The sequence below is a fragment of the Fragaria vesca genome, linkage group LG5 (assembly GCF_000184155.1).
Source record: "Fragaria vesca subsp. vesca linkage group LG5, FraVesHawaii_1.0, whole genome shotgun sequence".
Classification (NCBI taxonomy): domain Eukaryota; kingdom Viridiplantae; phylum Streptophyta; class Magnoliopsida; order Rosales; family Rosaceae; genus Fragaria; species Fragaria vesca.
In genome coordinates, this window is record NC_020495.1 from 7,090,595 (window position 1) to 7,117,748 (window position 27,154).

Sequence of the window (27,154 nt, forward strand, 5' to 3'; positions counted from 1 at the left end):
TATACAAGTACACACATCATGATCTAAATCCCAGAAAGAGGATCTATATGAACTATTCAATTTCAGTATTATTTTGAACCTCGATCACTTTGAAAGTTCCGATCATAAGGTGGCAACATGAGCCTGTAACTTCATCTCTTCATTGTGAATGTCCCAAAAACGTGTAAAATCAGTCACATTTCCATGCTTCACGTACCAAGGAGTCTCATATGTACCCAAAAAAAGGATCTAGGTGGAAGTCTGAAAATCAACTTCACAAGTATTTGAACCCCTAGGGAACTTCGAAACTTCCAACCACAAGGTGGCAAAGTGTAAGTTCATCACTTTTTCTTCACAAAAGCAAGTATATATAAATAGTCACCTTATTCAAAGCCTTGCCCAGCTTCAACAAGCACTTCTTCATTTCCATCTCGTTAATTTGGACACCCCTTCCGTCCAAAAAATAAAATAAAATTGGACACCCCTTGAAATGCTGTGTTTCGTAAGGTTCTGAAAGTTCAAAAGTGATGAAAACGACATGTCGCCTTACACTTGACGACACTCTTTAAAAGCAAAATCTTATAAAATTACCGGCCCACGGGCTAGGCGGAAACTTGCTACGGCTAGGCGGAATCAATGCGGGTTGAGCCTACACAGGTTGGTGGGTCCACCTTCAAAAACAATAAAAAAAAAAACCCCTCGGGAGTTCGACTCTCCGGCCAAGCACCGCCGTCAGCAGCTGCTCAGCCAGCTCCTTCTCTTCAGGTACTTATTCAACTCTAAGATTCATAAAATATGGCCATAGTTTTTAGCCAGTAAGTAGTCAAAAATACATGATTGGATTGTAACTATCATTTTTTTAAGGTTTACAGTGTCTCCAATTCATGATAATTGTTACATCATTACAGTGAAAGAACCCCAAACCCCTGAGAAACTAAGAAGCATTTTGATTTGTTTCAATGAGCCAAAAAGAAAAAATAACAAAACTTGTGCAGAATTACTGCAAGGCTGCAGGGCAAGGCTCTCCTAATGTCTCACAAATTGTCTTGTATCATCTCCACCATTTTGCCTTCCGTAAGGATTGCCAGGATTGATTCCATGTCGCTTTCCATCCACTTTGCGCACGTTCTTCCTAAACTTTGATGCACTGCTGTCTAAGTTTAAATTTACCTTGGGTGGATTTGAAAAGCAAAATGAAGAAGCAACAGCCTGTACGAACAACATAGCAATTAAATTAGAATTTCACAATGTTATTAGAGTTCAAAACATCCAAGTGATAGAGATAAATTTAGATTTTAGCAAAGCATCTTATGGATTATCGTTGTACAAGAAAACGCTAAGTACCTGGAGATCAAGTCGGTGAACATTAAAGATGTCCTTCATAGAGTGTGAATTATATGCTAATAGATATGACCTATATGCATCTTTTGCTGCACGGTTCAGATGGTAGTTGTTGGCAACCAACTTCTCCTGCATCAGTATAAGCAAAAATACTTAAAATAACGTGAAATCAATTATTATCTGATAATTAACAATGAGGAACAGAAACGTACCAGCTGAGATTGCACATTTTTTAACTTCTTCTCATTAAATTCATACTCTTTAACAGGGACTTTTGCATCCTGAAAAAAGAATGAAATATGGAATATGAATGGAGGAAAAGTACCAAAACCTACAATACTTCTCGTATTAAATAGCTTCCACATTAGACTGAAACACAGGAAGTCAGTAGCTTATTAGGATTCTGTTTCAGTGTATATGTTGTTTTCTTTCTTCTTTAGTATGAACCATACCTTTAAATACTTGAGAAATCTCAACTCTTCAGGAATAAGGAAAAGTAGTGCATTTCCTTTTCCACCTTCTCCACGAGCTGTTCGACCAACCCTGTGAATATATTCCTGCAAGGACCAATTCCATAGTACACAGTATTCAGCATATGAATTAACAAGAATAAAAGAAAAAAAAATCAACTGAAGCATGTTTAAGAAAAAATATAGCGAACCTTGGGTTCATCTGGAGGATCAAACTGCACAATCCAGTCCTACAAGCACAGGAAGAAGACAGAAAGAAGCTCACGATTAATAAGCCTGCTAAACAAATATATTTCTAATAAAGAAGCATACTGACATAGCATACTGTGCAATTTGATTTTCCCTATTGTGTATCCACCTCATGCCTAATAACTAGTGAGATCACAGAGTGCAGGCAAACTAAAGAGAAAAGAGAACATACCACGGCAGGGATATCCAAGCCACGAGCAGCAACATCAGTACAAAGTAAGATTCCTTTCTCTGCTTTGCAGTAGTCAAAAAACGTAGTTGTCCTCTTCTGCTGCTTTTGCTTTCCATGGATATCAAAGCAATCCACATTAACATATCTAAGAAGATCAGCGTGGAATTTCACTGAGTTACAAGAAGAGAAGAAGACCATCACTTTCTTTGATAGATTCTTTGTGAGGAAAGAATACAGCAGAATAAATCTCTTGGCACTTGGCACAAGACAATAGCCTTGTTGCAGCCCTTCATTTGTGACCTGAAAGTGCACATATGTTGTCAGGTTCTAGATGTTACAGCTAAATACAAGAATAAATAAATCTATGAGTATGAAGTGGACTTAATATTATATATGAATCTTAATGTGGAATCTACAAGACCAGTTGGATTCCTACCTTAGTTCTCCCATCATCAACATCTATATACATAGGCGTCGTCTGGAAGGACAAGCGAGCAAGATCTTCAACCTGCAGGTTTAATGGGAAGTATTATTATTAGTAACTCAAGTAACATATGGGCAATGCAGTCATGTAAAGAAGAGACAGAGGAACATTTTTTGGAACTACCGGACTATAGCAGGATGTCAAGTTAATAAGTTACCAAAAAAATGATGTGGAAAGCAACAGATTGACTGAATAACTGCTAAAGATAGAGATAGAATGCACAAACCTTCTTAGTCTGGGTTGCAGAAAATAAAGCTGTTTGCCTATTCTGCACATTCAATAAAAGCTCCATCAGTTAAATCATATAATAAAAAAGGTAAATAATATTAGACTAATAGAAACAAAAACCAACAAAGTAAAATTCATGTAAAGTTAATTTAGAACTACTGCAGTCCAGCTACTGGAAGAAAACCAGAAACATATGATGAGTGCTGGATGCATCATGCTTCATACTTGATGTCACTTCTTAAGTGGCAATATCTTTGCTCAAACAGTACAATTAACAAGTATCCAGTTTGTTCAAATTATTTCAGTTAAACAATATAACAAACTAAGACCGTTAATGCTAGTTATTTAATGCAACTAGACTACCACTAAAACCCATGAAACCAAAAGAAGTTGATGTGAGCCGGTTAATGAAACAAGAGACTTCAGCAAACACAAACAGACTCAAGATAAACTATAAAGTAATCATACATGATTAGCATCATCAAGACTTCAACCAAACATCTTATTTACCTTTGGCAGAATGTTAATAATTTGCTTCATTTCTTCCTCAAAGTTTGCTTCCAGTATCCTGTCAGCTTCATCAATGATAAGGCACTGCAAATCAAATAAAATCAAATAAAGAAATTAAAATTTGAGAAATGTTGTAAGGTCATTATAAGATATGTCACCAATCTGACCAAGTTATATAAAATTCCAAAACATCTCAGTAAGTGACATGTAAGTAGCCACAAAAAAAGAAAATTGAAAAATTAAAGCAACATGATAAAACAAATACCTTCAAGTTCTTATATACAAATCCCTTCGTGTTCTGCAGATGGTCAAGAAGGCGACCAGGAGTTGCCACCAATAAATTCACTCCTTTTGCAAGACGCTCTGCTTCTCCTCTTCTAGCGGAACCACCAATAACCAAGCCAAGAGTCTGTGAGTGATTCTTGAGAAGGTCCTTAGCCACAGCATGGGACTGATTATTCCAACAGTGAATTGGTCAGGAAAGAATTGTTCCAACTTCAAATATGAATCTTCAATTGCAACAACAGATTTTGTTTCTTTCCAACTTTAATTAAAAACAAGCCATGATTTCTAATTGACTTCCTGCGTATACATATATCATTCTTTCTAAAAGTACCGTTAAAGTGAGAAGTTAATGTTCTTGATGCAGAGATATCAGAAGAACCATTATTTGCAAAACCCATCTCCCAGACAGGTACCATGAACGCTCAAAGATATGTAGTCCTAGACATTAAATGAACTAAAGACAATACTTGTAACAAGCACAAATTGGATCAAGCTTGACTACATTAACACGAAAATGTTCGTTATACCCTTCATGTATGAGCACAAATACAGTATCAAACCAAAGTAACTCAACAGTAACATTATTATTCAATAAGCACCTGTATTGCGAGTTCCCTAGTTGGGCAAATGACAACAACACCAGTTCCATTGCGAGGCGAAAAGCCTGCGTTATATAACAACTCAATAGCAGGCACTAAAAACGCCAGAGTCTTCCCGGAACCTGTCCTTGCAGCTCCAAGCACATCTTTTCCAATCAACAGCGGCGGGATTGCTCTGGATTGAATCTGCATTCGCAATTCGAAAACCTCATCACTCAATACAAACTCACATTAACAATCAGAAAATCTCATTAATTCAGAATCAAATCGTACCTGAGTCATGTGCTGAAAGCCCAATCCTTGAATGGCCGAGAAGGTTTTCTCAGATAAATTCAAACTCTCAAAGCTCACTGTGCTCATAATCCCAGTCCCTCCACCACTCCTCACCTTCTTCTCTTTCTTCTCTTCCTTCTTCTCCTCCTCCTCCTCTGCTTCTTCTTCTTCTTCGGCCTCTGCTGCTTCCTCCTCCTCTCCCTTCAATTTCTTCATCTTCTTCCTCTTCTTCTTCTCCAATCCCTTCTTCTTAGCTTGTTCTTCGCCGTCTCCAGTTTCCTCTTCTTCAATTTGCGGCTCCGGTTGCTCTGCAACTTCCGATTCCGACGGCTTCTTCGCTCTGTTTCTCTTGCGCTTCCTCTTCTTCGCGTCGTCCATGGGAGATGCGTGAGAGGTGGGGTCGGCCATGGCGACTGGTTCTGGCGAATTAGGGTTTTAGGAACGGTGAGAAATGTAGGAGAAGGTGGACTGTGTTTTGTGTAGGGTTTGATCCTTAAGCTTAAACCCTAGTAGCTCGCCAGCAGTCTCGGGTTTGGGCTTTGACCCGACTATATATCATCCGTTTGGTGATCAAAGCCCGTTTTCAAAAGATAACAACAATTGAACTAAGCCCATTCATAGTCTGGATTGAACCATCACTTGCTCATTTTGTACATCTTTTGTTCTTCTCAAAATCATTTACGTAGTCCTATAAAAAAAAAAAGTCATTTACATAGCAAATTCATTTGACTATCATTAAACAGATTTTCCACTTTTAACTTTTGTTAGGCATGGGTTATATAAACGCAACTTTAATATTTCACCAGATTAGTTTATCATATAGTCATATAGATAAGCCATCTAAACAATTATTTTGGCGTTGTACTATCATTTGATTTTTCTTTTTTGAAAACCATTATGATTTTACTTAAGTACTTACAGGCAAATGAATGCCATAGTTTAGCAAAAGTGGCACCAAAACCCACCAACCTTTGGTGTTTATATCTCAAAAGCTACAAATCTCTTTTATGATGAAGTTTCATGACTACAAATCTCTTTGATGATCAAGTTTCATTATTGAAGGGACAGTCGTGCTTAACTCATTTTACAATTCACACTTATGACTTCCTTTTTTAATAAGTTGAGTTTTGTATTTAAAAGTTTAACCTAACAAAGAATGAAGAGTGTGTGTTGTAAATTTAAGAGTGCAAATTTCAGTATCATATCTATAATATGGGGTGCTCTAATAGACTCTCGTAGAATATGCATATAGGTAGAATAAGCTATGTAAGTAGAATCATAGGCACTGATTGCCATTATGTTCCACTTACCTACAAAATCATGCATATTATTTAAATACATCATTTTGATGACCAAATAAGATAAACAAAAGTAGATTCATAGTCAAGTTAAAAATTTTGTGATTTCATGCATGCGATTAATAGTTTTTCTTGGTTTAAAATTTCAAATCACCATCATTACCGCATCACATGAAATTTCATCCGCAAACAAAAATTAGTAAATTAGCAGATTATCCATTAAACACCATAAAAAGATGGATCTAAACCCCTTGATTTATGAAGTAAATGTTTGATACTGAAATCAAAACACAAAAATACAATCCTTTTGCTTTATATTTACCACTTTTACTTTGAAAATTTCAAAATAATACATCTTTACAAAAAAGGAAAAGCTTCCACGTGGTCTCACCAGATCCCACATCTCTCCCCCTACCGGCTAGCAAGCTGACAACATTTTTGACCGTTACAAATAAATAATTTCAAAAAATATTGCTTTTTGAAAAACCCTACCTCCCCTCCCCTCAATTGCTTCTTCCACTCCAGTCAACCCCTCACTTCAAACTAAACTGGAGCGCAGGTAGCAGAATCTTGAGTGGCAGTATCAACTTCTCCCCCAATCCAACGGCTCAAAATCCCCTCCAAATTTAACAACCAAAAATCCCCAATCTTGATCTCCCCAAGCTTCTATTTCTGCTCTGCAAATCAGGAAAAAGCTTCAATCTTTCTGCAATTGGATCAGTTTAACCAACTGGGTCGCCTTCAATTTCATCCGGGCATGCGCGAAAGACTCGAAATCTCAAAACCCTAAAATGCCAGTATCAACTAGGTCACAGAGTGAACGGAAACCCAGGTCGGATTATCAAGAACAGACCCAGACCCATTTGAATAATCATCTCCTGCTGCGAAACCCACATCATGGATTGAAGGAAAAAATGAAAGCTTTGACTCTGCTCTACGAGCAGCAGAAGCAAGCCTCCGCAGCTCTGCGTAACCCGTCGGAGCTCCGATTCGCGACCCAGAAAAACGAATCGGAGCTCCGACCCGGCAACACCCGAGTAGTCATGAGAGAGAACAACAACAACAGCAGCTCTACCGTTACAAGAACCTACGTCCTGCCTCAGCTTCAGGCCCACCACCACGACGCGAAGGAGAATGCGGCGGTCGCCGGAGCCATTACCACCGACCGGATTCTCAGCTTCGCTACTTCCAACCCAAGAAAGGCCAGACCCCCGACGGTGGCGCGGCGGCTCTCTCTCGGCGGCGGTCAGGTTTGTCAGGCGGCGGCGCCGGTGACGGAGATGGAGGAGGTGCAAGAATCGGAGACGAAATTTGGGGCTTCGGAGACGAAATATGGGGTTTCGGAGACGAAAAGGGTGGGGAGTGGTGGGAGCAGGATAATGGTGTATGTGAGGCTGAGGCCGATGAGCAAGAAGGAGAAGGAGGGCGGTTCGAGGTGTTGTGTGAGGATTGTGAACCGGCGTGACGTGTACTTGACGGAGTTTGCAAACGAGAACGATTATCTGAGGTTGAAGAGGCTCAGGGGTCGTCATTTCACGTTTGATGCTTCGTTTCCGGATTCAGCTTCTCAGCAGGAAGTTTATTCCACCAGGTCTGTTTTTGGGTTTTTTTTTTTGGCCTGAAAGTTTTGAGCTTGAAATTTTGGGTGTTCAAATGCTTCATTAGCGTTATGAATGTGCTTGTTTTTCTTCAGTTTTAGTTGATTGTGAGGTAAGTTTAACAAAAAGATTAACCCCATTTGGTAATACAGTTGTTGCTAATAATGTGTGTTAGAACTTAGAAGAGCTGAGATTTCCATATTTGACAGAAGTTATTGTGTGATTTGTGTGGTTTGGAACAACTTTGATGAACTTGTTACTTTCATGAATGAGGAAGGCTTGACAAAGAGGGTACCATGTTTGGTTTTTTCAGCACAGCTGAGCTTGTGGAAGCAGTTCTGCAGGGGAGGAATGGAGCAGTTTTCTGTTACGGTGCCACTGGAGCTGGGAAAACGTATACAATGCTGGGCACTCTGGAGAGTCCGGGGGTGATGGTTTTGGCGATTAAGGATGTCTTTACCAAGATAAGGCAGAGGAGCTGGGATGGAAATCATGTGGTTCATCTGTCCTATCTTGAAGTGTATAATGAAACTGTCAGGGATTTGCTCTCCCCTGGACGGCCTCTGGTTCTTAGAGAAGATAAACAGGTTTCTATCTGACTAATTTTACTTGCAACATTAGAATGTGTCGAAGTTTCCTTATATACCATCAGGGTTTTACTGACCAGGAAGGATATAACTGGTTATTCAGAAATGGAAATTATTTCTCTAAAATGTACCAATATTAATGAAGGTGTCACTGACTAAATACATGAGCAATATGCTTCACTCTAACAAATAGAAACATGTTTTTGAGTATCTTGTCTCAGTAAATGGTAGCTCAAAATCTTACATACCACATTCATATATCTGAAAGACTTCTGATACATGGAACTATCAGTTCTTAGCAATAGTTAAAATTCCAAGATAAATCTTTAGAATCCGTGTTAAAGATACTTTTTTGAAATGTATATTACAGGGAATAGTGGCAGCTGGTCTTACGCAATACAGAGCTTATTCAACCGATGAAGTATGTTTGCAACTCCCCTTTTTTGCTGATCTGAATTTTGATAGGTTACTTATTGGTTTCCAGAAGGTAAATATTGTTTGGTCTTTCTTTGTCTTGTCGCAGGTTATGCAATTGCTTCAGCGGGGAAACCAAAACCGAACTACTGAACCAACTCGCTGTAATGAAACTTCTTCTCGCTCCCATGCTATTTTACAGGTAACAATAGAGCTCAAAAGTCATAACTTAAAATTTTATGAATCAGTTTTTTCTTTCTTTCTTATGCCTCTCTTCTGTGTCTAGGTTGTGGTTGAATACCAGGTAAAAGATGCTTCTATGAATGTGGTCAACCGCGTAGGCAAGCTTTCACTCATTGATCTTGCCGGATCTGAGAGAGCCCTTGCCACGGAACAGAGAACAGTAAGATCTATTGAGGGTGCCAATATAAATCGGTCACTCCTAGCACTGAGCAGTTGCATCAATGCTCTCGTGGAAGGAAAGAAGCACATACCTTTTCGAAATTCAAAGTTGACCCAACTTCTCAAGGATTCTCTAGGTGGAGCTTGTAACACTGTAATGATTGCCAATATCAGCCCATGTAACCTTTCATTTGGTGAAACCCAAAATACTCTTCACTGGGCTGATCGAGCAAAGGAAATTAGGACCAAGGTCAGCCTCCTAACATATGATTCTTCAATTTCCACTCATTTAGTTATGGTATCAAATGCAATCATATATCCAACTGTTGAAGTGTCACTAGTAATGCTTTAACTTTCTGTTTTTACATTTTGTAATACTCTGACCCTTTGAGAGTTTCATGTCGGTATGTCGCTAGTTTAATTGAATTATCATAAGACAAATGGCATTGGTTTTTCATCTTCCTCAAAATTCCATGCTTGGTTTTCTTCTTTCTCAACATGTCAGTTCCAAAAGTTGTGCTGAAATTTTAATGGCAATTCATATTGTTAAAAAGAATATTTACCAACTTACACAATTGCAGGCCTGCGAGGTGAACGAGGAAATAACGGAAGTTCCTGAATCTGAAACTGATCAGGCCAAACTATTACTTGAACTACAGAAAGAGAACCGTGAACTTCGAGTACAACTGGCACGTCATCAACAGAAGCTATTAGTTGTACAAGCACAATCCTTGGCTGCAAATGCGTCTCCAACCCCTTCTTCAGCTACCTCTCTCTTGACTCCTCCAACATCTGCCCAATCAAATGAGAAGAGAAAACCCAGACCATCTTTCTTGGCTGGGAATTGTTTCACACCTGACTTGAAAAGAAGAGTGGATCAGGAAGGAGTTAGAGAGCTTCAAAAGACAGTAAAAGCATTAGAAGCACAAATAGAAAGGATGAAGAAGGATCATACTTCACAGCTAAAGCAGAAGGATGATCTTATTCGTGATCTTTCACGGAAAAGTGAACAAACACCAGCACCAGCAGCGGGGAGGGAGGGGACAAAGAGAGTAGTAACAAGGGCTAGCTTGAGACGAAAGGAGCCAAGCACGGGTGAGTTGAAGAGTCCAAGTCATCGTTTCAGGTCACCAGTTCCAACAGCAAAAAAACGAAGCTTTTGGGACATAACAACCGCAAATAGCCCATCAGTTACTACACAAAATGGAAGGAAAACTAGAAGTCATGTTATTCGTGAACCGGCTGCTGCTCCCTCAATGCTTCTCCAGGTAGTCTAATTTTTCTCATTGTCTTTCCTTAACTACTTTCTGAAAAATTTGTATGGTTTCAAACACGCCATCATATGAAACTTCGAGGAAATAATTAACAGGACCTATCATCCTCCAATGAAAACATGCTCTCCTTAATCTTTTATGTATGCCTTGTTTCTTTGTTCTGCAACTGATGCAGCTTGCCTATCCATGTTTCTGCTTTGTGATATTTTTTGCACCGCACGTCATCAACTATACCAGCCAGGTTTTGCACGACCAAAGGCCGAGCGTCTGAAGTAACATAGGAGGGATGAAGATGAAGAAAGAGTGGTCTGAGAAGTGGAGAGATTATGGCATTCTGGCTAAAGTGACCGCGCTGTTACCTGGTAGAAATATTATTACTGGGTAGGAGCAGGGCTGCTGTTACTTGTATTTTATGTCATGTGCTGCTGTGATCAACCAGCCTTGTCATATCACAATGGAGATGGAATCTGAGTTGTTCATTACATTATTCTTTCTTCATAATGTTTCTTCTGTAGAGTCTGCGAAACACAGTTCATTAGTTCAATATTTTGTTCTTCTTCTTCAGAGTAGTGTGTTACTTATTCCAAACTCATGTAGAGATCATCAATACACTCCCAGATCCAGATGAATGCATAAATGCTTGTTCTTATTGTTTTAGAAAAAAGAAGTGAGCACATGTTTTACCTTATTGCATTCAAAATCATGTAAATAACTGTGTAAGGTCAAGGTTTTTTTTTTTGGTTAAGGTCAAATATTTAAACGAGCTCTTTCTCAAGTGGAGTTCAGACTTCAGACATGTTACTAATAGTAAAAGTGGCTCGGGTACTTTTTTATGCTGGTTTTTCCTTTTCAATTATCTCTAATTCCAAGTTATACACTCATGATGCTTAAAGGACTGTTAAAATGGCTCAAACTCTGTAGATGACATAAAATACACTCATACATCAAAGAAAATTGATGTCCCATACTCCAATCACTTTCAACAGGTCTGAATTCGGAGTTACCAAAAAACCAAAAACTTGGCAAAATGCTACGTCATACATAACTATGTACCCTCCCAGAGGTAACTATACTATCCATAAGAAAAGTCGATCAGTTTCATCATCTTCCGACACAAAAGTGGTAGTAAAAGGCCAATCTGCTGTGTAGATGACTCACAAAAACATCAAACCGCACCTTAACTGTTCATCTCAAAAGCCTAAAGTAGTAGTTACAACTTACAAGATGTAGCAAACCCCTAATAAAGACTAAAGAGTTTGTAACAAGTTGCAACAGAAATTATGGAATGCTGTCATTCCATCGGACATCTTACTACTTCCTTGATGTGGAGATCGGGAAATTATTATTTGTACCCGGAACACCACCTGTTTTATGTTCCTTTTCACTGTTCCCTGATGTAAGAGTAAGACTTGTAAATACGTTTGTTGCTCATATTGACTTCTATCTATATTACAAAGGCTCATCAGCTTTGCGCTCGCAAAAGAGGACGCCGAAATTGAGGGAAGCGTAGCTGAAGAGGGGTCTGGATTTGGCTGGGGATCGAGTACAATTCAGAACCTTACAATGAAGCTCTATATCATCCAAATGAGGCATATATGAAGCCCTCTCTTTTAGGGCATTTTCATCTTTTCTTGCAGACTAAGAGTAGTGCTGGAAACTAAAACAAGAACATCGATCAGTCGTAACTTTGAGATGGATGGCAGTCGAAAAAGAAATTACAGTCTGTTGGTGCCTAACTGCCTATTAGATGTTTCTCATTTGGTTTCTTTTATCAGTTTCCATTTTCCTTCTGGAAGTCTCAAGATTATCAAAACACTAAAACTGTTGAAATATATAACCCACATCGGGAAAAATGGGACTTTACATGTGGTTTATAAGGGTTTGGACCACTCCATCCATTGCTAATTGGTTTTGGATGTAAACCAGACTACTTTATCATGGTATCAGAGTGGGTTACCCACGTTCACGTTTCACACGAACTCCACGTCACCCCAAATGTTGTCCACGTCTTAGGCTTAAAGATTTGCCACACGTGGGGGGCGTGTTGAGATATATATCCCACAAACCATGGTGATGATGATCCAACCCCATTGTGTGCATGAAATACCAAATAAGCTCACCACTACAGCACCACTTGATCAAAAAGGTATTCCACTTCTAGCTAATCTGGCCCTGCTTCTGCTTAATTATATATCAATATGTATGTAATCAAGCATTTTAAGCTTGTTAACATCCACTTGTAGATATCAGATATTGCGTCCTCCTATCCAATTAAGGAAAATATTAATGGCCACCTATAGATTAAGACTTCAAGTGATGAAGAAAAAGCTGAAGGCTTTCTGCATTTCAGGGCCTCCCAGCTGAGCTTAAAGTCTGAGCACATCATCAACTCTTCCGCGCACGGGGCTCAGTGTCTTTAGTCTGGTCCCTCATATGAACAGCTTAAATATGTTATCTGCTGTAGCAATCACTCGGCAAAGAAAGACCACCACTCCCAGAGAGATCAGAACTTTTCTTCATTGAGCGAGATGAAGAAGTCCGCACGCTAACTTGCTTTGCTTGTTTACTTGTTATTGTTGCAGACTTATAAGACAATTTATCGAACATTTTGCCTTTAGACTAGGCATGTCATTTCATAACAACCGAACATGTGGAGTACTTCAATGGGGGCCTGTTAGATATGATGCAGGCATTTGGTTGAAAATTTTAATATTTCTAAGATCAAACCCTACATATATATTTCATATCTCTCGTTCATTTATTCAGTAACTTTATCTTAAGGTCACATAGCTATCTACATGTACGTTCCCAATAGACAAGGTACATTTGCCTACAATAATATGGCACCACCCAACTATGGGACTGAGATGGCAGCCACCCAACTATGGGACTGAGATGGCAGTAGTCATTATAGTCCTGATTTATTACAACCTTACCTACCTTAGGCCATAAGGGCAATGCACTAGAGCTCTGGGCAACACGCAATCCATTCAATGCTGTTCTTGGTGTGTAGTCTAGGATTGACTTAAATATGTGTTGCCAATTCTGGGTTGTATACTAAATTATTCACATCTGTGCTAAGGCCATGTACAAGAGAAGGAAATTAAAGCGGACTCGAAAGAGCACAATAGAAATGGAACATAAGAAATGAACTCTATTCTGGTTTCAACTCTAGCTCTAATCTGAAATCAAATGAGATATATGATTGTACTAATTGAATAAATGATTGAGCAAAGCAGCGGCCTAACTTTAGGTAGAGCCACCACCAACTTTTGAACCCTTTGAAGAATATGACGGGTGGATGATCATCAACATGAACCTCGATTTCTGCGATAACATAATCCTAGCTTTAACAGATCCATTACCATCCTTTCAAATTCTCCTCTGGCATGGGCCTCTCCTTCCCATTATATTCTTTCTCATTGTAGTTGCAGAGAGAGGAGAAAGAAAAGGCATACACTTAATACATGAAAGCCTTGAAACTAGGATAAAAGGGGTAAACACTAAACACAAGACAGACACTGGCACACCAGCACTGTAACATAAGCTACAGAACATGACCCAACTATCCTTGTAAGAATGTCATCTGCATTTCATTTCTGGGTTTAAGGATGTCATTTCAGATTGCTGATGCAAATTCACACAGTGAAATAGAATGTAAGCAGTAGTTATTTAAGCTCAGTAGGGAATCAAGTGCCAAGGTGGAAAAGCAGTCAACAGGATTTACATTTAGGAGGAGAAAATGAAAAATAAAGAACATACAAATAAAAAGCAGTCAATTATAAGCAAAAGCCAAAATTCTGCTGTCAGGAATTGGATTTGGGGGTGGATTTCATTTTATATTTTGCTTTTGATGACTTCTATGATTACTTTAGTAAACTTATCTTGGGATCATTCTAACACAAAATTATATATCAAAAGAAATGATTGGAAACTGGAATAGGCCTATACTTTTGGACCAAATGCTGGTTTTTTATGGGATGAATGTGTGTGTATCACCATAACAGCAGAAAAGGAAATAAGTTAAACGGAAATGAATAGTAAAGCAAAAAAGAGACATCAAACCTATCATTGAAGCTATTCCATATAGAAGAGAGAGACCCACACAGACAAAAGGAAAAAGAAAATTGCATCTTTGTGTCATTAGATTTTTTTTTCTTTTTGGCTAGGCCTCTGAAGCTATCTTATGATTTAAGCACAGATCTTTCAGCTACAGAGAAGAAAAGCAGTTTATATGTTTTGCATATTCATGCCCCATGATTTATAATCACCAAAAACATTATGCAGGGGAAGGCCCCTTACAAAAAGCGAAGGAGTTATTGTACTAATCTACCGACCTGATGGTATGACATTGAAGTACAGATTTTTCCTCATTACCACTGATTGTTTACAATCTTGTGTCCATCTTTCTCATTATATTGCTTGCATGTTAGGTCGTATAACAAAAAAAGCAAAAACAGAGTCATTTATTAGAATTTTATGTTCATCGCGTTTAGCCATTTAGAGTCATGTGATGAGAGAGATAAACACATAATTGCATACAACCGGTAATATGAAAGAATAGTATTATCTTCTTTCTTGATATAGCAAGTCAAGAATACATAACCACAAAACAAACAGAATAACAGAATGATGGATAATTGGATATTCTAACAGCAATATACCAAAAATGGATTTACAAACTGAATCACAAGTTCCTCAGCTCAGCTGCTAGCAGGGCATATATAACAGATTCATACATAATTTCTCCAACAATTTAAACAACAACACATAACAATAACAAATAACTCCATCAAAAACTGGACAGATTAAGAAGCATTAGTAAAGATGACAATCATCATTGCATTAACATCAGGTCTCATCATCACTTAATTAAGGATTGGAAAAAGCTATACATGTACACCTTCATGCCCCCCACCACCTACATCATGTTCTAGTGTATTGCCCCCCACCTATACTAACATCATATGAAAGATAGACATAATCCCACTAACCATTTTCCCCAAATATTCCAACCTAAGAAAAAAGAAAAAAGAAAAAAACAAAAATACTAGTAGAGAACTAATTAGCTTCCAAACTCAGCTAAACAAGAGCTTACTCTTCAAGAACCTGAAGCACATAGTGGCTAATCCAAGCTCAGTTTTAGACTCGAAGCAAGTAGATACTGAGTTCAGGAGCTCCATTGCTGTCAGGGTTCATCATGTAGAAAGCCTCAGAGTCTCTGGACCCAACAACCCTCTCAAACTTGGCCCTCATGTACATGAGCTCACCATCTTCACCTTCATCCCCACAAGGCAACACCCCAGCACCCATTGAAATTGGCTCAACAGCTTTCAACACCTTCCACTCTTTGGGCCCACATTCCCTCCTGCTAGCAAACCCAGACTTCTTCCCATTGCAGTAAGTCCTCCACACAGGCTCCTCCAGCAACCTCCTCACAGCTGAACCAGATTTCGACGATTTCGACTCCATAGTTTTCTTCTTCTCCTGATCTTCCTTCTCCTTGTCACACTCCAAAGCAATCCTCACAAGCCCGGAAGCCATTTCCTTCACCAGACCACTGATTGGAGTAGCAAGCTCAATCAGGAAAGCTGGGTGTGAGTTTGGGTCTCTCTGGAGAGCAAAATGCACATGCCCTTTCTTAGAGCCGAAAAGGGTCCCTACAACTCTAGACCCCAGACCCAGTGGAAGGCCTCCCCTGTTCTTCCCAAAGGCCGTGAGCACCGACCGCAGCCTCGATATTGCTGCTGCCTGGAGCTTCCTCCTCTGCAGCTGAATCGCCTTGTGAGGAGTGTCCTTCCTCTTCTCTTCATCAGACACTGCTTTTGGCAAAGAAGGAAGAGCATGGTCATCATGGCCATGATCATCTTCATTGCCAACTTTGTTGGTCCAGTGGAAGTGTCTTTTGGAGGAAGAGTCCTGCAAGCTTTTTGCCATTGGTGTTGGTGTTGTAGCATAAGAGAGGAAAGCAATGAATGGAAGAGAGGCAGTGTTGTTAAAGAAGGTTGGTGTTGAGTAAAGAGTAAAGACTAGAAGAGAGAGTGAGAGGAGTTTGGTTTCTTCTCTTTTATTGAGGGAGAGGTGGTGGTGTGGTGTTTCTACATTAATTCTCTCTTTGTTTCTAGCAGAGCTGCCCCAAGAGAATCCTGACAAAAGAAACAAAGACTGACCCACCAAACTGTAACAATGGAGGTGTGGATTTTTAGAAAACACAAAATAAGGGGAATCTGAGGAGACAATGGGGTTGTGATTTCACTTTCTTAGTGGGGGCAAAGCCAAAGCTAAGGTGTGGTATAAGGATTTTTGCTTGACTGCACCCCTTTTTGACTTAAGAGTCACAAAACCAAACCAAAAACCCACAGTGGAAAAAGAGCAAAGCCATCACTATTCACACCAGACATGCTGATGTGAGCATTTCATAACCATGCCCCTGTCTTCTTCTACTGCACAGGTATGGAGGTGCTGGTGTTTATCCCAAGTTCTAAGTCCCTGAGCTCTCATGGGCATGGCTTATGTTGGGCGCAGAGTTAACATTTCGATCTTCACCTACCTGCGAACTGGCACCTCAATGTTTGTAGGGGACCTCTACCAACTACACCATTGAAGCATCGTAATCAAAAACATGAGTTTTGCTCCCATTAAAGGTTATCTTATCAGTCCAAAGAGGAAGGAGATGTAAACACAGAAGAAATCACGATGAGAAAGAAGCTAGAAAAGGGCTTTCTTTCGTGAGCATTGCAATCGCACAGACAAACCACACATTGAAGCCAGTGACCGCTAAATGCTAGCCAGCCATAACTAAAATAACGAGACTGGATAATTTACATAATTTGTGATACCAGGATTCGGACAAACTCGCACTAATTACATTCACTTATAGACATGGATCCATAACGAGAATACAACTTAGGAGCATAGGCCAGCAAACTAGTCAAATGATTTTGTACATAACTTTAAGAGATATTAGAAGCACAATCGATGAGCGATGCTTTGCCTACGGTTGAAGGAAAATAAAGGATCCTAAAGAGTTAGCTCTCTAAACTTTGGTCTGGGTCTGGTTGCTTGGGCGCAGTTGCGCCTCCATTCATTCTGGCACGTGCCTCGGCAAACATCCTCTGCTGCTCTGCCAAGGCTTGTTCCTCGGTCATCTCTGCTCCATTGCCCCATTTGACACTTTTAGCTACGTCATGCTGAAAAAAGATTCAACTCTCATCAGTACATTGTTTATGTTGCAATTTCACTTCGTATAAACATGGATCCTACCATGGTAACAAGTTTCAGCAAATACAATCCTGCACTCTACTTGTATAAACATATTAAGCAAAACATGAGGAAAACTTACCACAGTCTCAATCTTGTGTTGTTCATATGCTGCATAAACTTCCTCAATGTACTCGCTGAACCCAAGGACCTGACAAAGAGTAAATCAAGTGTCAAAGTGCAGCCAATTGAATATGTACATTGTTACACAAAAACTAATGCTAACTGTTTGCAAGATGTCTATGACAAGCTAACTGAATCACATTACTAATGCTGTGGTAGGCCTGTTAAAGATCACTAGGTAGTCAACACATTTCACCTGTGCTGGAGTATTCACCCCATGTCACCAGAGAACCATCTGTATTGTTGATTCCTACCCCAATGAAATTACCAACCACCTTTTTTGGTCAAGTACAAAACAATGATCACTTTAAAGCTCATTTAACAGATATGCCTTTTAAGGACAGATGACCAAAGTGACTATAACCATCCTATATCAGAATTACAGAAAGAATGAACTACATCCACAAAGATGATGCAAGTAAACGATGCAAATGCATAGATTGATAGGGGCACTCTACATACTAATGTCGCATAATATGGAAACCCAGGTTCACTATGTACTAGAATCAATTAGAGGAACACACAGGGCAACAACAAAAAACAAGAACCAATATCGAGACATTGAAATATATAGGGAGAGTTGGTCAGAAACCTGTAAAGCCTTGAGCACGTGCTCAGGAGCTATTGTTCTTTTCTCCTCTCTACTACAAACTTCATTCGACTCTGATGAAATGAGATTTATAAACTCTGCAAAGGCACAAAATAAGTATTAAATCAGTTTAAACGAATAAAATATCTGCCACAGGTTATCATCCAGGCAGTACAAAAGCATAGTGTTATGTTATTCAGGAATACATTAAATATCATTGGACTTCAAACTAGATGAGGGATATCACTACATATGTACCAATGGGATACCTAGCAAAGTGTCTGTGAATGCATATGCCAAAAGAAAAACATAAACAAAACTACTCTTTCATTTATTCGTACCTACACAACACTCAATGAGAAGATCTTGAGCATCTCTTGCGACGCGCACATCTGGAGGCAACATCTCCTTAATGATCTTGGTCATGGTTGCTGAGAAGAAACAGTAAGTTTACATCAGTCAGTATGCATCTTCAAACTCAAAACTTCAAAAGGATAGCACATAATAATGTAATCTAAGCGCTAACCCTCTGATCCAAAAAGAAAAATCACTACACGTTCCAAGTATGCAGACATCAGATCGACTTTAAATCTTGGCACACAAAGCACATCATGTAGACAATAATTGGACATTCAGTAAAAGCAAAATTGCTACCCCAAAGCAATGAGCAAACCATGTAGATCTACATAAACATCTCTTATCTAATTCAACAAAAATGCTAGCCTGCTATTTAATTCTTTTTTCATTCTATTTACCAGATATAATCCACTGTTAATTTCAAACAAAACTCCAATTCTCCTACGAACTCTTGCGAACCCAAAAAAAAAAAAAAAAAAACGAATCCTGTAACACTGATAATCACCGAACCGAAAACACTGAAAATTCATAAGCAAACGGATCACATCGAATTCAAAATCCACAAAATCGATTAACCTAACTATCAAAACAGCCACAAAACACAGAAAATCAAATCTATACCTTTCGGAAGCGAAGCGTCTTCTTTTGACTTTCCGACGATGTCCATCGGCTCCATCCTTGACCTGCGTGAACCACAACAAGCCCAAAAATCAATACAGAACCAAATAAAATCGAGCAAAACCCTAACAGATCTGGAGGTTAGCGAGATCGGACTCACCGGGTTGAATCGGGTACCGGAGGCGTGAGTCAGACGGCGTAATACGACGGATCTGAACCGATTGACGAACCGAGTTGCAGGGGAATCGGAAGGAGGGACATGGTTGTTATATGGATTTATCAGACGAGGGCGCAGTTCATTGGTTCTTCAGGATAAGAGAGGCAGATCTCGCGAGCAGGCGATTAGGGCACAAACCCCCTAAAGCGCGTTGATTTCACAGTTTTGCCACGCGCTGATTTTACGCGCTTTGGTGCTTTCGCGCGGTTAGGTGGGTTTGGGGGTGTTGGCCACGTGGGAGGGGCGCGCGTCGTCTGGCGTCAAGTTTGGGGGATCGATGAATGCGTGGGTTAGTTGAAAATTCTAATTCTAGTAAAAGTGAAAGTAAAAGCAGTTTTCCACTGGGAGGTGTTACCTTTTCTTTTCTGTTTTCACCAAGACTTCGGTAGCTAATTTTTGTCCACAAATGTGTCCACCAAGACTTCAACCTTCTCCGGTTGAAGCCTTGAAGGTTGCAAAAAGGTATTCTATCGGAATATATGCTACTTCATTTGGCATTGTTCATCTGAGTCATATATGTTTCTATAATAAAATCATCTCAAACCAAAAGTTTTGTATTGAAATCTATTAATATTTGATTGTTTTTAATTATTATTTTCAGTATTTGTCATGTAAAAATATATATTTTCAGCTAATTGTTATCGAAGTACATTTTGGTACTTTTTTTTTTTTTTTGTAGAGAAATAAGTACATTTTGGACTTATTAATGTGTTCAAATAAAAAAATATAACACATGACAACTGTTATAAATCAACATTTAAGAACAAAAAAAGAAACACGTCCTCAACTAAACTACCATTTGAGAAAGCAAAAAAACAATTTTAGTAGTTAGTTAGTGCTAAATTTTGATATGGTATCATGAAGACCTTAAAAGGAGGCCTCAAGTTTCAACATCAATAATTTCATCAACAACAATATTAATTGGAAAAGTGTCCACCCAAATCACCCACATATCTCTCTTTTTTTGGGTTTTTTGGGGGAAGACTCGTTATGGTCTCTAAAAACTCCTTCAACCCCAGTTTTTCATAACTAGAGGCTCTAATTCCATCAATGTTTAGCTTGAAACATTAATGATTAGCTTGAATCTCCTCAACAACTTGGACACGCAATAGCCTTTCATGTCACTGTTAGGAATGACTTTAATCTCTTTGGAACGGTTTCTCTAGAGGAAATTTGGTATAATTTAGTCATTTAGCATATATATAAAACAATGTTTAGCTTGAAATAGTTTAGGCTTGATCCAAGACAGCATAAAAATGTTTAGTTTGAAATAGTTAAGCCTTATCCAAGACAGCATGGTATAACTATGACTATAAACGGTAATGATTTTGGTTTTGGATAGAGCACTGATCCGTTCATTAACATAATTCAAAATAACTGCCAACCCCCCACCTGCTCTAAGACAAATAGATCTCTCACTTTTTTCTTTTTTTTTTGGACGATTATCACTCACTGATTATCAAATGGCATCCGCCCCCTCCTCATGCAGTGAAGCTAAATTTCGATGGTTCTGTGTGTGCCTCTCATAAAGCTGATGCAGGTTTTGTAATTCGAGATCACAATGGACACTCTCTTGTTGCAGTGTCAACAAATCTTGGCTACTCTGATGTTCTCTCTGTTAAAGCTCAAGCTCTCAAACATGGCTTATTGCACTTAGCATCCTCCACGTCTCAGTCAGTTTTCATTCAAGGTGACTCCAAAACCCTATTAGATGGCATTACTGCCAAAGCGCAATGTCCCTAGAGGATCAAGTTCTTAGTCCAAGATATTTTACATCTTTGTAATAGTTTCCAGTTTGTTTTGTTTAATCATGTATGGAGGAAAGAAAACTTCATGGCAAATGCTTTAGCTCAATTAGGTCATTATGTTTCTGATGTTATGTGTTGGAATGCCCAGTTTCCTCCCTCTGTTTTCATCGCCTACCGGTTTGACCAATGTGGTGGCGGGTGTAGCAAAGGGTTCTAGTTGTAATTTTTTTTTCTAATCAGAAAAAAAATAAATAAATAAAATAATTCACATGACTTATGGTACAGAAGCCTTGTCCCATGCTTAGTTCAAGCATGACCATAATCTAAGTCCTACCTCAGCAAATTGAAACATAAATCTCCCTTAAACAAAAATCATCCTTTGAAGTTTGAACCCATGAAAAAGAAGAAGAAAAGAAGGCACAAACATGAAATTGATGACAATTCTTACTAGGTCAAGCTACACTGTCATCAAATTGATAAGAGTTGTTAGTAAAACATGCCAAAAATTCTTACTAGATCAAGTAATAACCCGTTTTAAGAGAAAATTAGAGATAAACTACCATAAACAAATAATGAAGTAGAGTAGATAGATAATGAAGAAAGTAGAATGGTTGAAGCTAAGTGTAAGATATTTTGTTTAAGATGAGAGATGAACCGAGAGAAGAGCAGCTGAAGGTGGTAAAAGTGAAAGAATGGTACGACTGAAAGAGAATGATGAGGTTGAGGCGAGAGAAGAATACCACGACTGCGAAAGGCGACTTTCACAAACCCATGGTAAAAGGTGTGAAGCCTCTCTCCAAGATTTTGTAAGCTCATTAAACTCAATATATACGTGTTGTTGCCAAACACAAACTTGCTCTTATCATGTGACCCGTCTAATCTGGGTAACAAATATGCCCCTCGGTGTTTTTTTTATTTTGTCGTTTCGGTTTGATAGGAGAATTTTTTTTTTTTTTGTTGGTAATCAAATTGAATGATCATTTTTTTATAGTAGTGCTACATACACCAAAATATTTTACCAAATATGAATCCCAAATGACATGGCGGAAGCCACCTCAACACTTCGATAGAGTAGTACCATTGACGTGGATTGTGATTAATTTAAAAATAATTCATGAAACTGTTTTATTTAAAACAAGAACAGAAGTGAACAATAAAAGAATAACCCAAATGCCTTCTTCAAATTAAAAAAAAAAAAAAACCCTAATTCGCTAGCTATCCCTCATGAATCAACCCTAGGTTCTCTCATGAACTAGTGTTGGTAGTTGGTACCCAACACAATTGAAATTGCCACTATACAATTCATGAAGTTTCATTTGTAAATAAATAGATTGTTTGTCTTGGAAAGAATGTGTTGTAAGCATTGGGTAAACTAAGATTCATCCAAAACCTGAAGAAATAACTCTAACTTCCGAATGAATCATGAAACATAAGCTACTCACTAATAGGTTTTCAATTGGGTAGAGATTGAACACTAGCTCTAAATAGTGTTCAATTATTCATGAATTTGAGTAATTAAAGACTAAATGCAACAGCTAACTGTGTTTTGCAGAAGAGCAGTAAATTTCTTTTTAAATTAATAATGACAAATAAAAATAATTTTGGGAATTCAATTAAATACATGTATGAAATGAAATGGCACAACCACATCATTTGGGATATATTTTTGGTAAAAAATTTTGTGTTCTCAAGCATTTTCCCTTTTTTTTTATATAATCACTAACATCTTGACTCGCACTATGTATGTGTGTAAATTTTTTTTAACTATTATAATTATGCTTAAAGTTTGATTTCCCTCCCCATTTTCTCTCCCACCTCTAACGTTTTAAGTTTCTTTCTTTTTGTTTTTTTTCTTTTTGTTTCTAACATTTGTAATTACTAATTTATCTTTCATCTATTAAAAGGCATATTTTAAAGTTTTAATTAATCATAAGCATTATAGGTAGTTCAAAAATTTAACCGTACAAAATCAAAAAAACCTTCTCGCTTTATTAATAGAGATTTCGTTTTTTTTTTTGGTTACATAATCATTTCCTTTTTCTGGTTCATAAATATTTCCTTTTTTTTTTCTTAATAAAACTTCTACCAGTGTCGTTTTTAGTCTGGAAGACAATCTAAAACCCTAGCAAAGTCTCTCACACTCTCTCTCTCTCTCTCTCTCTCTCTCTCTCTACATGTTTGTATTTCATAGTTTTTCGATAACTTTAACTGCTTATTTTGTTCTGTGTCTGGAATTTATCTGTGGGGTTGTCATCCTCCTTAGTATGCTGTCATGAAATTATGATTATTTCTTGAGTGCTTTGTTATCATAGCAAGTTGATGGACGTCAATTGCCGGACAGGTTGTTTTATTTCTGGTTTTGTTTTGAATATGATCCATTGTTTGTTTAATGCATTTAGTGATTAAATTGTTATAGATCACCAACTTATGCCTCAATGCTTCATCTTCTGCTTTAATATATTGAACCACTTAGTTTGTTTAGTCATGGAACTTTAATTGGTTATTTTCTTTGTGATTCAGTGTGGAAGAGGCAAAAAAGAAAATTTATGCTTGTAGCACAACAACATATACGGGCTTTCAGGTGTTGATGAGCGAGGAAGAGTCAGAGAAGTTCAATGGTAATTTCATTTCACTATGTTACCTTCTATCATTCTGAGACTCTTTTCAAAAAGTCAAGATAGTCATGGGACTAACTTTTCTTATACAGGTGTACCTGGAGTTATTTTTGTGTTGCCGGATTCTTACATTGATCCGCAGAACAAGGAGTATGGAGGTGTGTTTATTTCTGTTAGAATGCTGAGTTGTAATCTATCAGCAGATTCAACCATGTGCTGGTTTTCATTTAAATTTGTAGAATAAGGAGATAATTCATCTATTTTTTTGAATAAGCTTTCACTTGAAGAAATTTTAGTTATTTATTTATTGTTATAAATTTCAGGAGACAAATATGATAATGGCGTAATTACACACAGACCGCCCCCATTTCAGTATGAGAGGCAGGGCTCAAGATACCGTGATCGTAACAGATACGATCGACCAATGCCAAATCAGCAAGGGAATTCCTCGTATGGCCAACCGGGGTCTCCACAAGGTGGAGGAAACTATAGGGCTTCACAACCGGGGTCTCCACAGCAGACTTATGGCCCACCCGGACAAGGGGAAAACAGAGGTCACACATCAGTTAATTCTCCTGGAGGGAGGGATGCATATCAGCAGGGTAGAGATCCAATACCTTCATATCAGGGCAATTACAACCAACAGGCACAAAGGAACGTTCCACAAGGAGATCAGAGTACATACGCTCCTCCTAGTCAAGGGGAACATAGGGGTAGTGAGAGGACTTCCGGTTATGGGCAAGGACCGAGCTCTGGATCATATGGGCAAGGACCGAGCTCTGGATCATATGGGCAAGGACCGAGCTCTGGATCATATGGGCGAGGGCCAAGTGCTGGGTCTTATGGGCAAGGACCAAGTGCTGGGTCTTATGGGCAAGGACCAAGTGCTGGGACTGCTGGGTCTTATGGGCAAGGGCCGAGCGCTGGATCATATGGTCAAGGGCCGAGCGCTGGGTCATATGGGCAAGGGCCGAGCGCTGGGTCTTATGGGCAAGGGCCGAGCGCTCAAGGACCGAGTGCTGGGAGTGCTGGGTCTTATGGGCAAGGACCGAGTGCCGGGAGTTATGGGCAAGGGCCGAGTGCCGGGAGTTATGGCCAAGGACCCATTGCCGGGGATTATGGGGAAGGACCAAGAGCTGGTGCTCACGTCCAAGGACCCAGTTCTGGCTACCCTGGGCCTGGAAATCAGAATTTCACCCAAGGGGAGCCAAGGAGCATGCAAGGGGAACAAACAAACTATGCACCCATGGGACAGACAGGAGCTGACCGAGTAAGATCTCTATATACTAACTAAATGTCTAATGAACTATTTAACTACCAGAGTATCATTACCATTTGATAAAGAACAGGGAAATTTGTAGTGGCATGTTATGTAACTCATGCTTGTTTTTTGCAGGGAAGATATTAGTGATGTGTCATGCGCGGTAATGCAAAGAGGGATCAACGAAGGGCTCATGGCACATTCCTTATCATGTTTGTTCACATGAAAATCGAATTTATTTGAATTTTCTTTGGGTCTTTATGTGGTAAATAATGGGTCAACTATCCTCTGTATCCCTTTTGGACAAGTGTAGTCAGAAATTTTAGCTTTTCCTCTGTTTCATGAGCTTGAACAGAATATTTACTAATGGAGTATAGAGGTTTTCTACAAGGAGCATGGAAGTCATTCCTTTTGATAAAAGCGTGGAAATCATTTTTATGTATGAGAAACGGATAAATTAACCTCAGGGGAAGAAATTTGCTCATCCTCCTTATACTGGAGCAAGTCTCCTCTCCAACTAGTCTTTCAAGTTTTAAAATTAGTTCCTTTAGCTAAAAGTCGGTAAAAGTATGAACCTGCAATGCTCCCAATGTTGCAATCACGGAAGGAACTGTATAGACAACAAACCGAAGTGGCATGTTTAAGGTCTATACTCGCAGAACGTTACTTACGTTCTCAACGTAATGACATATTTCAGGCCTCCAAAAGTAGATTTGCTGAGCGGGTTGAGGTGAAGAGAAGGAGAGGGCAGACGAATTGGGAGTGCCCTCCAAGTGGGGAAGGCTGAAAATTAATATTGACGGGGCTTTCAATGGCTCTTTGGGAAGTGGAGGAATTGGGGGTAGTTGTTAGAAATGAGAATGGTTTGGGAATCGCAGCTATGACAAGACTGTTCAAGCATGCTCACTTTGCGTTGAATATGGAGTTTGAGGCGTGCAGGGCGGGTCTTCGACTTGGTATTCACCAAGGTTGGTCGGATATTGATATTGAGAGTGATTCTATCCTACTTATCGCTGCCCTATAGAGGGAGACGGACATGTTTGAGGTGGGTCATGTTCTGAGTGATTGCAAGGATTATATGAGAGCCTTTCAATCAGTCAGGATCCGACACATCTATCGGGAAGCAAATGGTGTAGCAGACAAATTAGCGCACCTTGCTAATTTGGGAGCACTTGATGATGTTTGGTTAGAGAAGACTCCTGCTATTATTTTCTCTACAAGGATATTAGTCATTTACTTATTGTAGCACGGGATTCAGGCTCTATGTCCCCCCGATGTAAAATTTTAATATTAATTTAATAAATGAAACTGGATGTGGGACTGAACCTTCCAGCTAGGCTGGATTTCAAAGCCTTTCAAAAAAAAAAAAAATTTGCTGAGATTTACCGAAGATGATGTTTTGAAATGGTTGATCGTGGCAGAATGTCACTTGCGCTTACAACGGTTTCCTTCTCATGAACGCATTGCAACGGTTGCTTCCCAGGTCCGAACTTCCGATGCTTGTATGTGGATTTGTTTGTAGAACACAATCAAGTACTGTAGTCATTTGGAATCAATTTGCATGTGTTATTAGAACATTATGGAGCCTCTGTACCCATACTGACATCCAAATTGCATCAAACCACATGCAAGAAACCACAAGCGTTAATGAATCCATCTTGGCCTTTATCGAACTCTCATGACATGAGACTACGGATGGACATAAGTTCAATTGTTACGAAGTTTTCTTGGTGGATCGAAGTCGGAAATTAAGCATGATGTTATTGCCATGGAACCACGGACATTGGCGATTGCCTAACATTTAGCCTGTCTTTATGAGACTAAGCTCGCATATATCTAGGCTTCTCGGTCGACTCCTTTAGTGACCATCCACCACACACACAACCAAGAGGTGATCAAGCAATGACCTTCCCGTAATCATAGAGAAAGAAGAGCTCATGGTTTTTGTTTTAGTTGTGACGAGAAATGATCGAAGTCACATGTTTGTAAAAAAGCCAGTAATGGCCATCTTTCCCTTTTCGTAGTTTAATTGCATCATAAAGCCTCTAAAATCAAATGTTTAAACTTATAATACCTTTTTATACTGTAAGTAAACATCAATTGTAATTAGTTCAATTTTGATTATAATTTCATACGATAGATAATAAACTCAATGTAAATGAATATTCCTATACCAATTCCCAATTCGTCTCTCGTTCCCTTC

At 38.9% G+C, this 27,154-nt stretch overlaps 5 protein-coding genes across 5 annotated transcripts; 2 read left to right on the forward strand and 3 right to left on the reverse strand.

Moving 5' to 3' along the window:
• Positions 1-745: 745 nt before the first annotated feature.
• LOC101296380 (DEAD-box ATP-dependent RNA helicase 51-like) lies at positions 746-5,071 on the reverse strand. The gene is made up of 12 exons (XM_004299199.1): positions 4,591-5,071; positions 4,318-4,503; positions 3,699-3,884; positions 3,434-3,517; positions 2,922-2,963; positions 2,648-2,719; positions 2,212-2,511; positions 1,982-2,020; positions 1,773-1,877; positions 1,533-1,601; positions 1,324-1,449; positions 746-1,188 (listed from the first exon to the last, which is right to left on the reverse strand). The coding sequence occupies exons 1-12, from the start codon at positions 4,996-4,998 to the stop codon at positions 1,006-1,008; spliced, it is 1,800 nt and encodes a 599-aa protein (XP_004299247.1). The 5' UTR covers positions 4,999-5,071; the 3' UTR covers positions 746-1,005.
• Positions 5,072-6,679: 1,608 nt separating this feature from the next.
• Positions 6,680-10,621, forward strand: LOC101314473 (kinesin-like protein KIF18B-like). The gene is made up of 7 exons (XM_004301036.1): positions 6,680-7,479; positions 7,800-8,073; positions 8,444-8,494; positions 8,597-8,689; positions 8,774-9,139; positions 9,471-10,157; positions 10,401-10,621. Exons 1-7 carry the CDS (start codon positions 6,680-6,682, stop codon positions 10,437-10,439), a joined length of 2,310 nt encoding a protein of 769 aa, XP_004301084.1. The 3' UTR covers positions 10,440-10,621.
• A 4,384-nt stretch (positions 10,622-15,005) lies between these two features.
• LOC101296663 lies at positions 15,006-16,254 on the reverse strand. The gene has a single exon (XM_004299200.1). The coding sequence runs from the start codon at positions 16,098-16,100 to the stop codon at positions 15,306-15,308; it is 795 nt and encodes a 264-aa protein (XP_004299248.1). The 5' UTR covers positions 16,101-16,254; the 3' UTR covers positions 15,006-15,305.
• A 711-nt stretch (positions 16,255-16,965) lies between these two features.
• On the reverse strand, positions 16,966-19,424 carry LOC101296957 (protein Dr1 homolog). Its single transcript, XM_004299201.1, has 6 exons — positions 19,271-19,424; positions 19,114-19,175; positions 18,477-18,566; positions 18,139-18,233; positions 17,506-17,574; positions 16,966-17,353 (listed from the first exon to the last, which is right to left on the reverse strand). The coding sequence occupies exons 2-6, from the start codon at positions 19,166-19,168 to the stop codon at positions 17,192-17,194; spliced, it is 471 nt and encodes a 156-aa protein (XP_004299249.1). The 5' UTR covers positions 19,169-19,175; positions 19,271-19,424; the 3' UTR covers positions 16,966-17,191.
• A 2,343-nt stretch (positions 19,425-21,767) lies between these two features.
• Positions 21,768-25,339, forward strand: LOC101314760. The gene is made up of 5 exons (XM_004301037.1): positions 21,768-21,856; positions 23,596-23,693; positions 23,783-23,848; positions 24,014-24,960; positions 25,087-25,339. The coding sequence occupies exons 1-5, from the start codon at positions 21,768-21,770 to the stop codon at positions 25,096-25,098; spliced, it is 1,212 nt and encodes a 403-aa protein (XP_004301085.1). The 3' UTR covers positions 25,099-25,339.
• Positions 25,340-27,154: the final 1,815 nt, after the last annotated feature.

What these genes read in the sequence shown, in the direction of transcription:
- LOC101296380 (XM_004299199.1), bottom strand. Translation starts at nt 4,998, where the DNA reads ATGGCCGACCCCACCTCTCACGCATCTCCCATGGACGACGCGAAGAAG. An exon ending in CTGCAACCCAGACTAAGAAG is followed by an intron (nt 2,720 to 2,921) that starts GTTTGTGCATTC and finishes TTAAACCTGCAG; the next exon opens with GTTGAAGATCTTGCTCGCTT. An exon ending in ATCCTCCAGATGAACCCAAG is followed by an intron (nt 1,878 to 1,981) that starts GTTCGCTATATT and finishes TGGTCCTTGCAG; the next exon opens with GAATATATTCACAGGGTTGG.
- LOC101314473 (XM_004301036.1), top strand. Translation starts at nt 6,680, where the DNA reads ATGCCAGTATCAACTAGGTCACAGAGTGAACGGAAACCCAGGTCGGAT. An exon ending in TTCTTAGAGAAGATAAACAG is followed by an intron (nt 8,074 to 8,443) that starts GTTTCTATCTGA and finishes TGTATATTACAG; the next exon opens with GGAATAGTGGCAGCTGGTCT. An exon ending in GAGCTTATTCAACCGATGAA is followed by an intron (nt 8,495 to 8,596) that starts GTATGTTTGCAA and finishes GTCTTGTCGCAG; the next exon opens with GTTATGCAATTGCTTCAGCG.
- LOC101296663 (XM_004299200.1), bottom strand. Translation starts at nt 16,100, where the DNA reads ATGGCAAAAAGCTTGCAGGACTCTTCCTCCAAAAGACACTTCCACTGG.
- LOC101296957 (XM_004299201.1), bottom strand. Translation starts at nt 19,168, where the DNA reads ATGGAGCCGATGGACATCGTCGGAAAGTCAAAAGAAGACGCTTCGCTT. An exon ending in AGACGCTTCGCTTCCGAAAG is followed by an intron (nt 18,567 to 19,113) that starts GTATAGATTTGA and finishes GTTTCTTCTCAG; the next exon opens with CAACCATGACCAAGATCATT. An exon ending in AACACAAGATTGAGACTGTG is followed by an intron (nt 17,354 to 17,505) that starts GTAAGTTTTCCT and finishes ATCTTTTTTCAG; the next exon opens with CATGACGTAGCTAAAAGTGT.
- LOC101314760 (XM_004301037.1), top strand. Translation starts at nt 21,768, where the DNA reads ATGGTACGACTGAAAGAGAATGATGAGGTTGAGGCGAGAGAAGAATAC. An exon ending in TCACAAACCCATGGTAAAAG is followed by an intron (nt 21,857 to 23,595) that starts GTGTGAAGCCTC and finishes TTTGTGATTCAG; the next exon opens with TGTGGAAGAGGCAAAAAAGA. An exon ending in GCAGAACAAGGAGTATGGAG is followed by an intron (nt 23,849 to 24,013) that starts GTGTGTTTATTT and finishes TATAAATTTCAG; the next exon opens with GAGACAAATATGATAATGGC.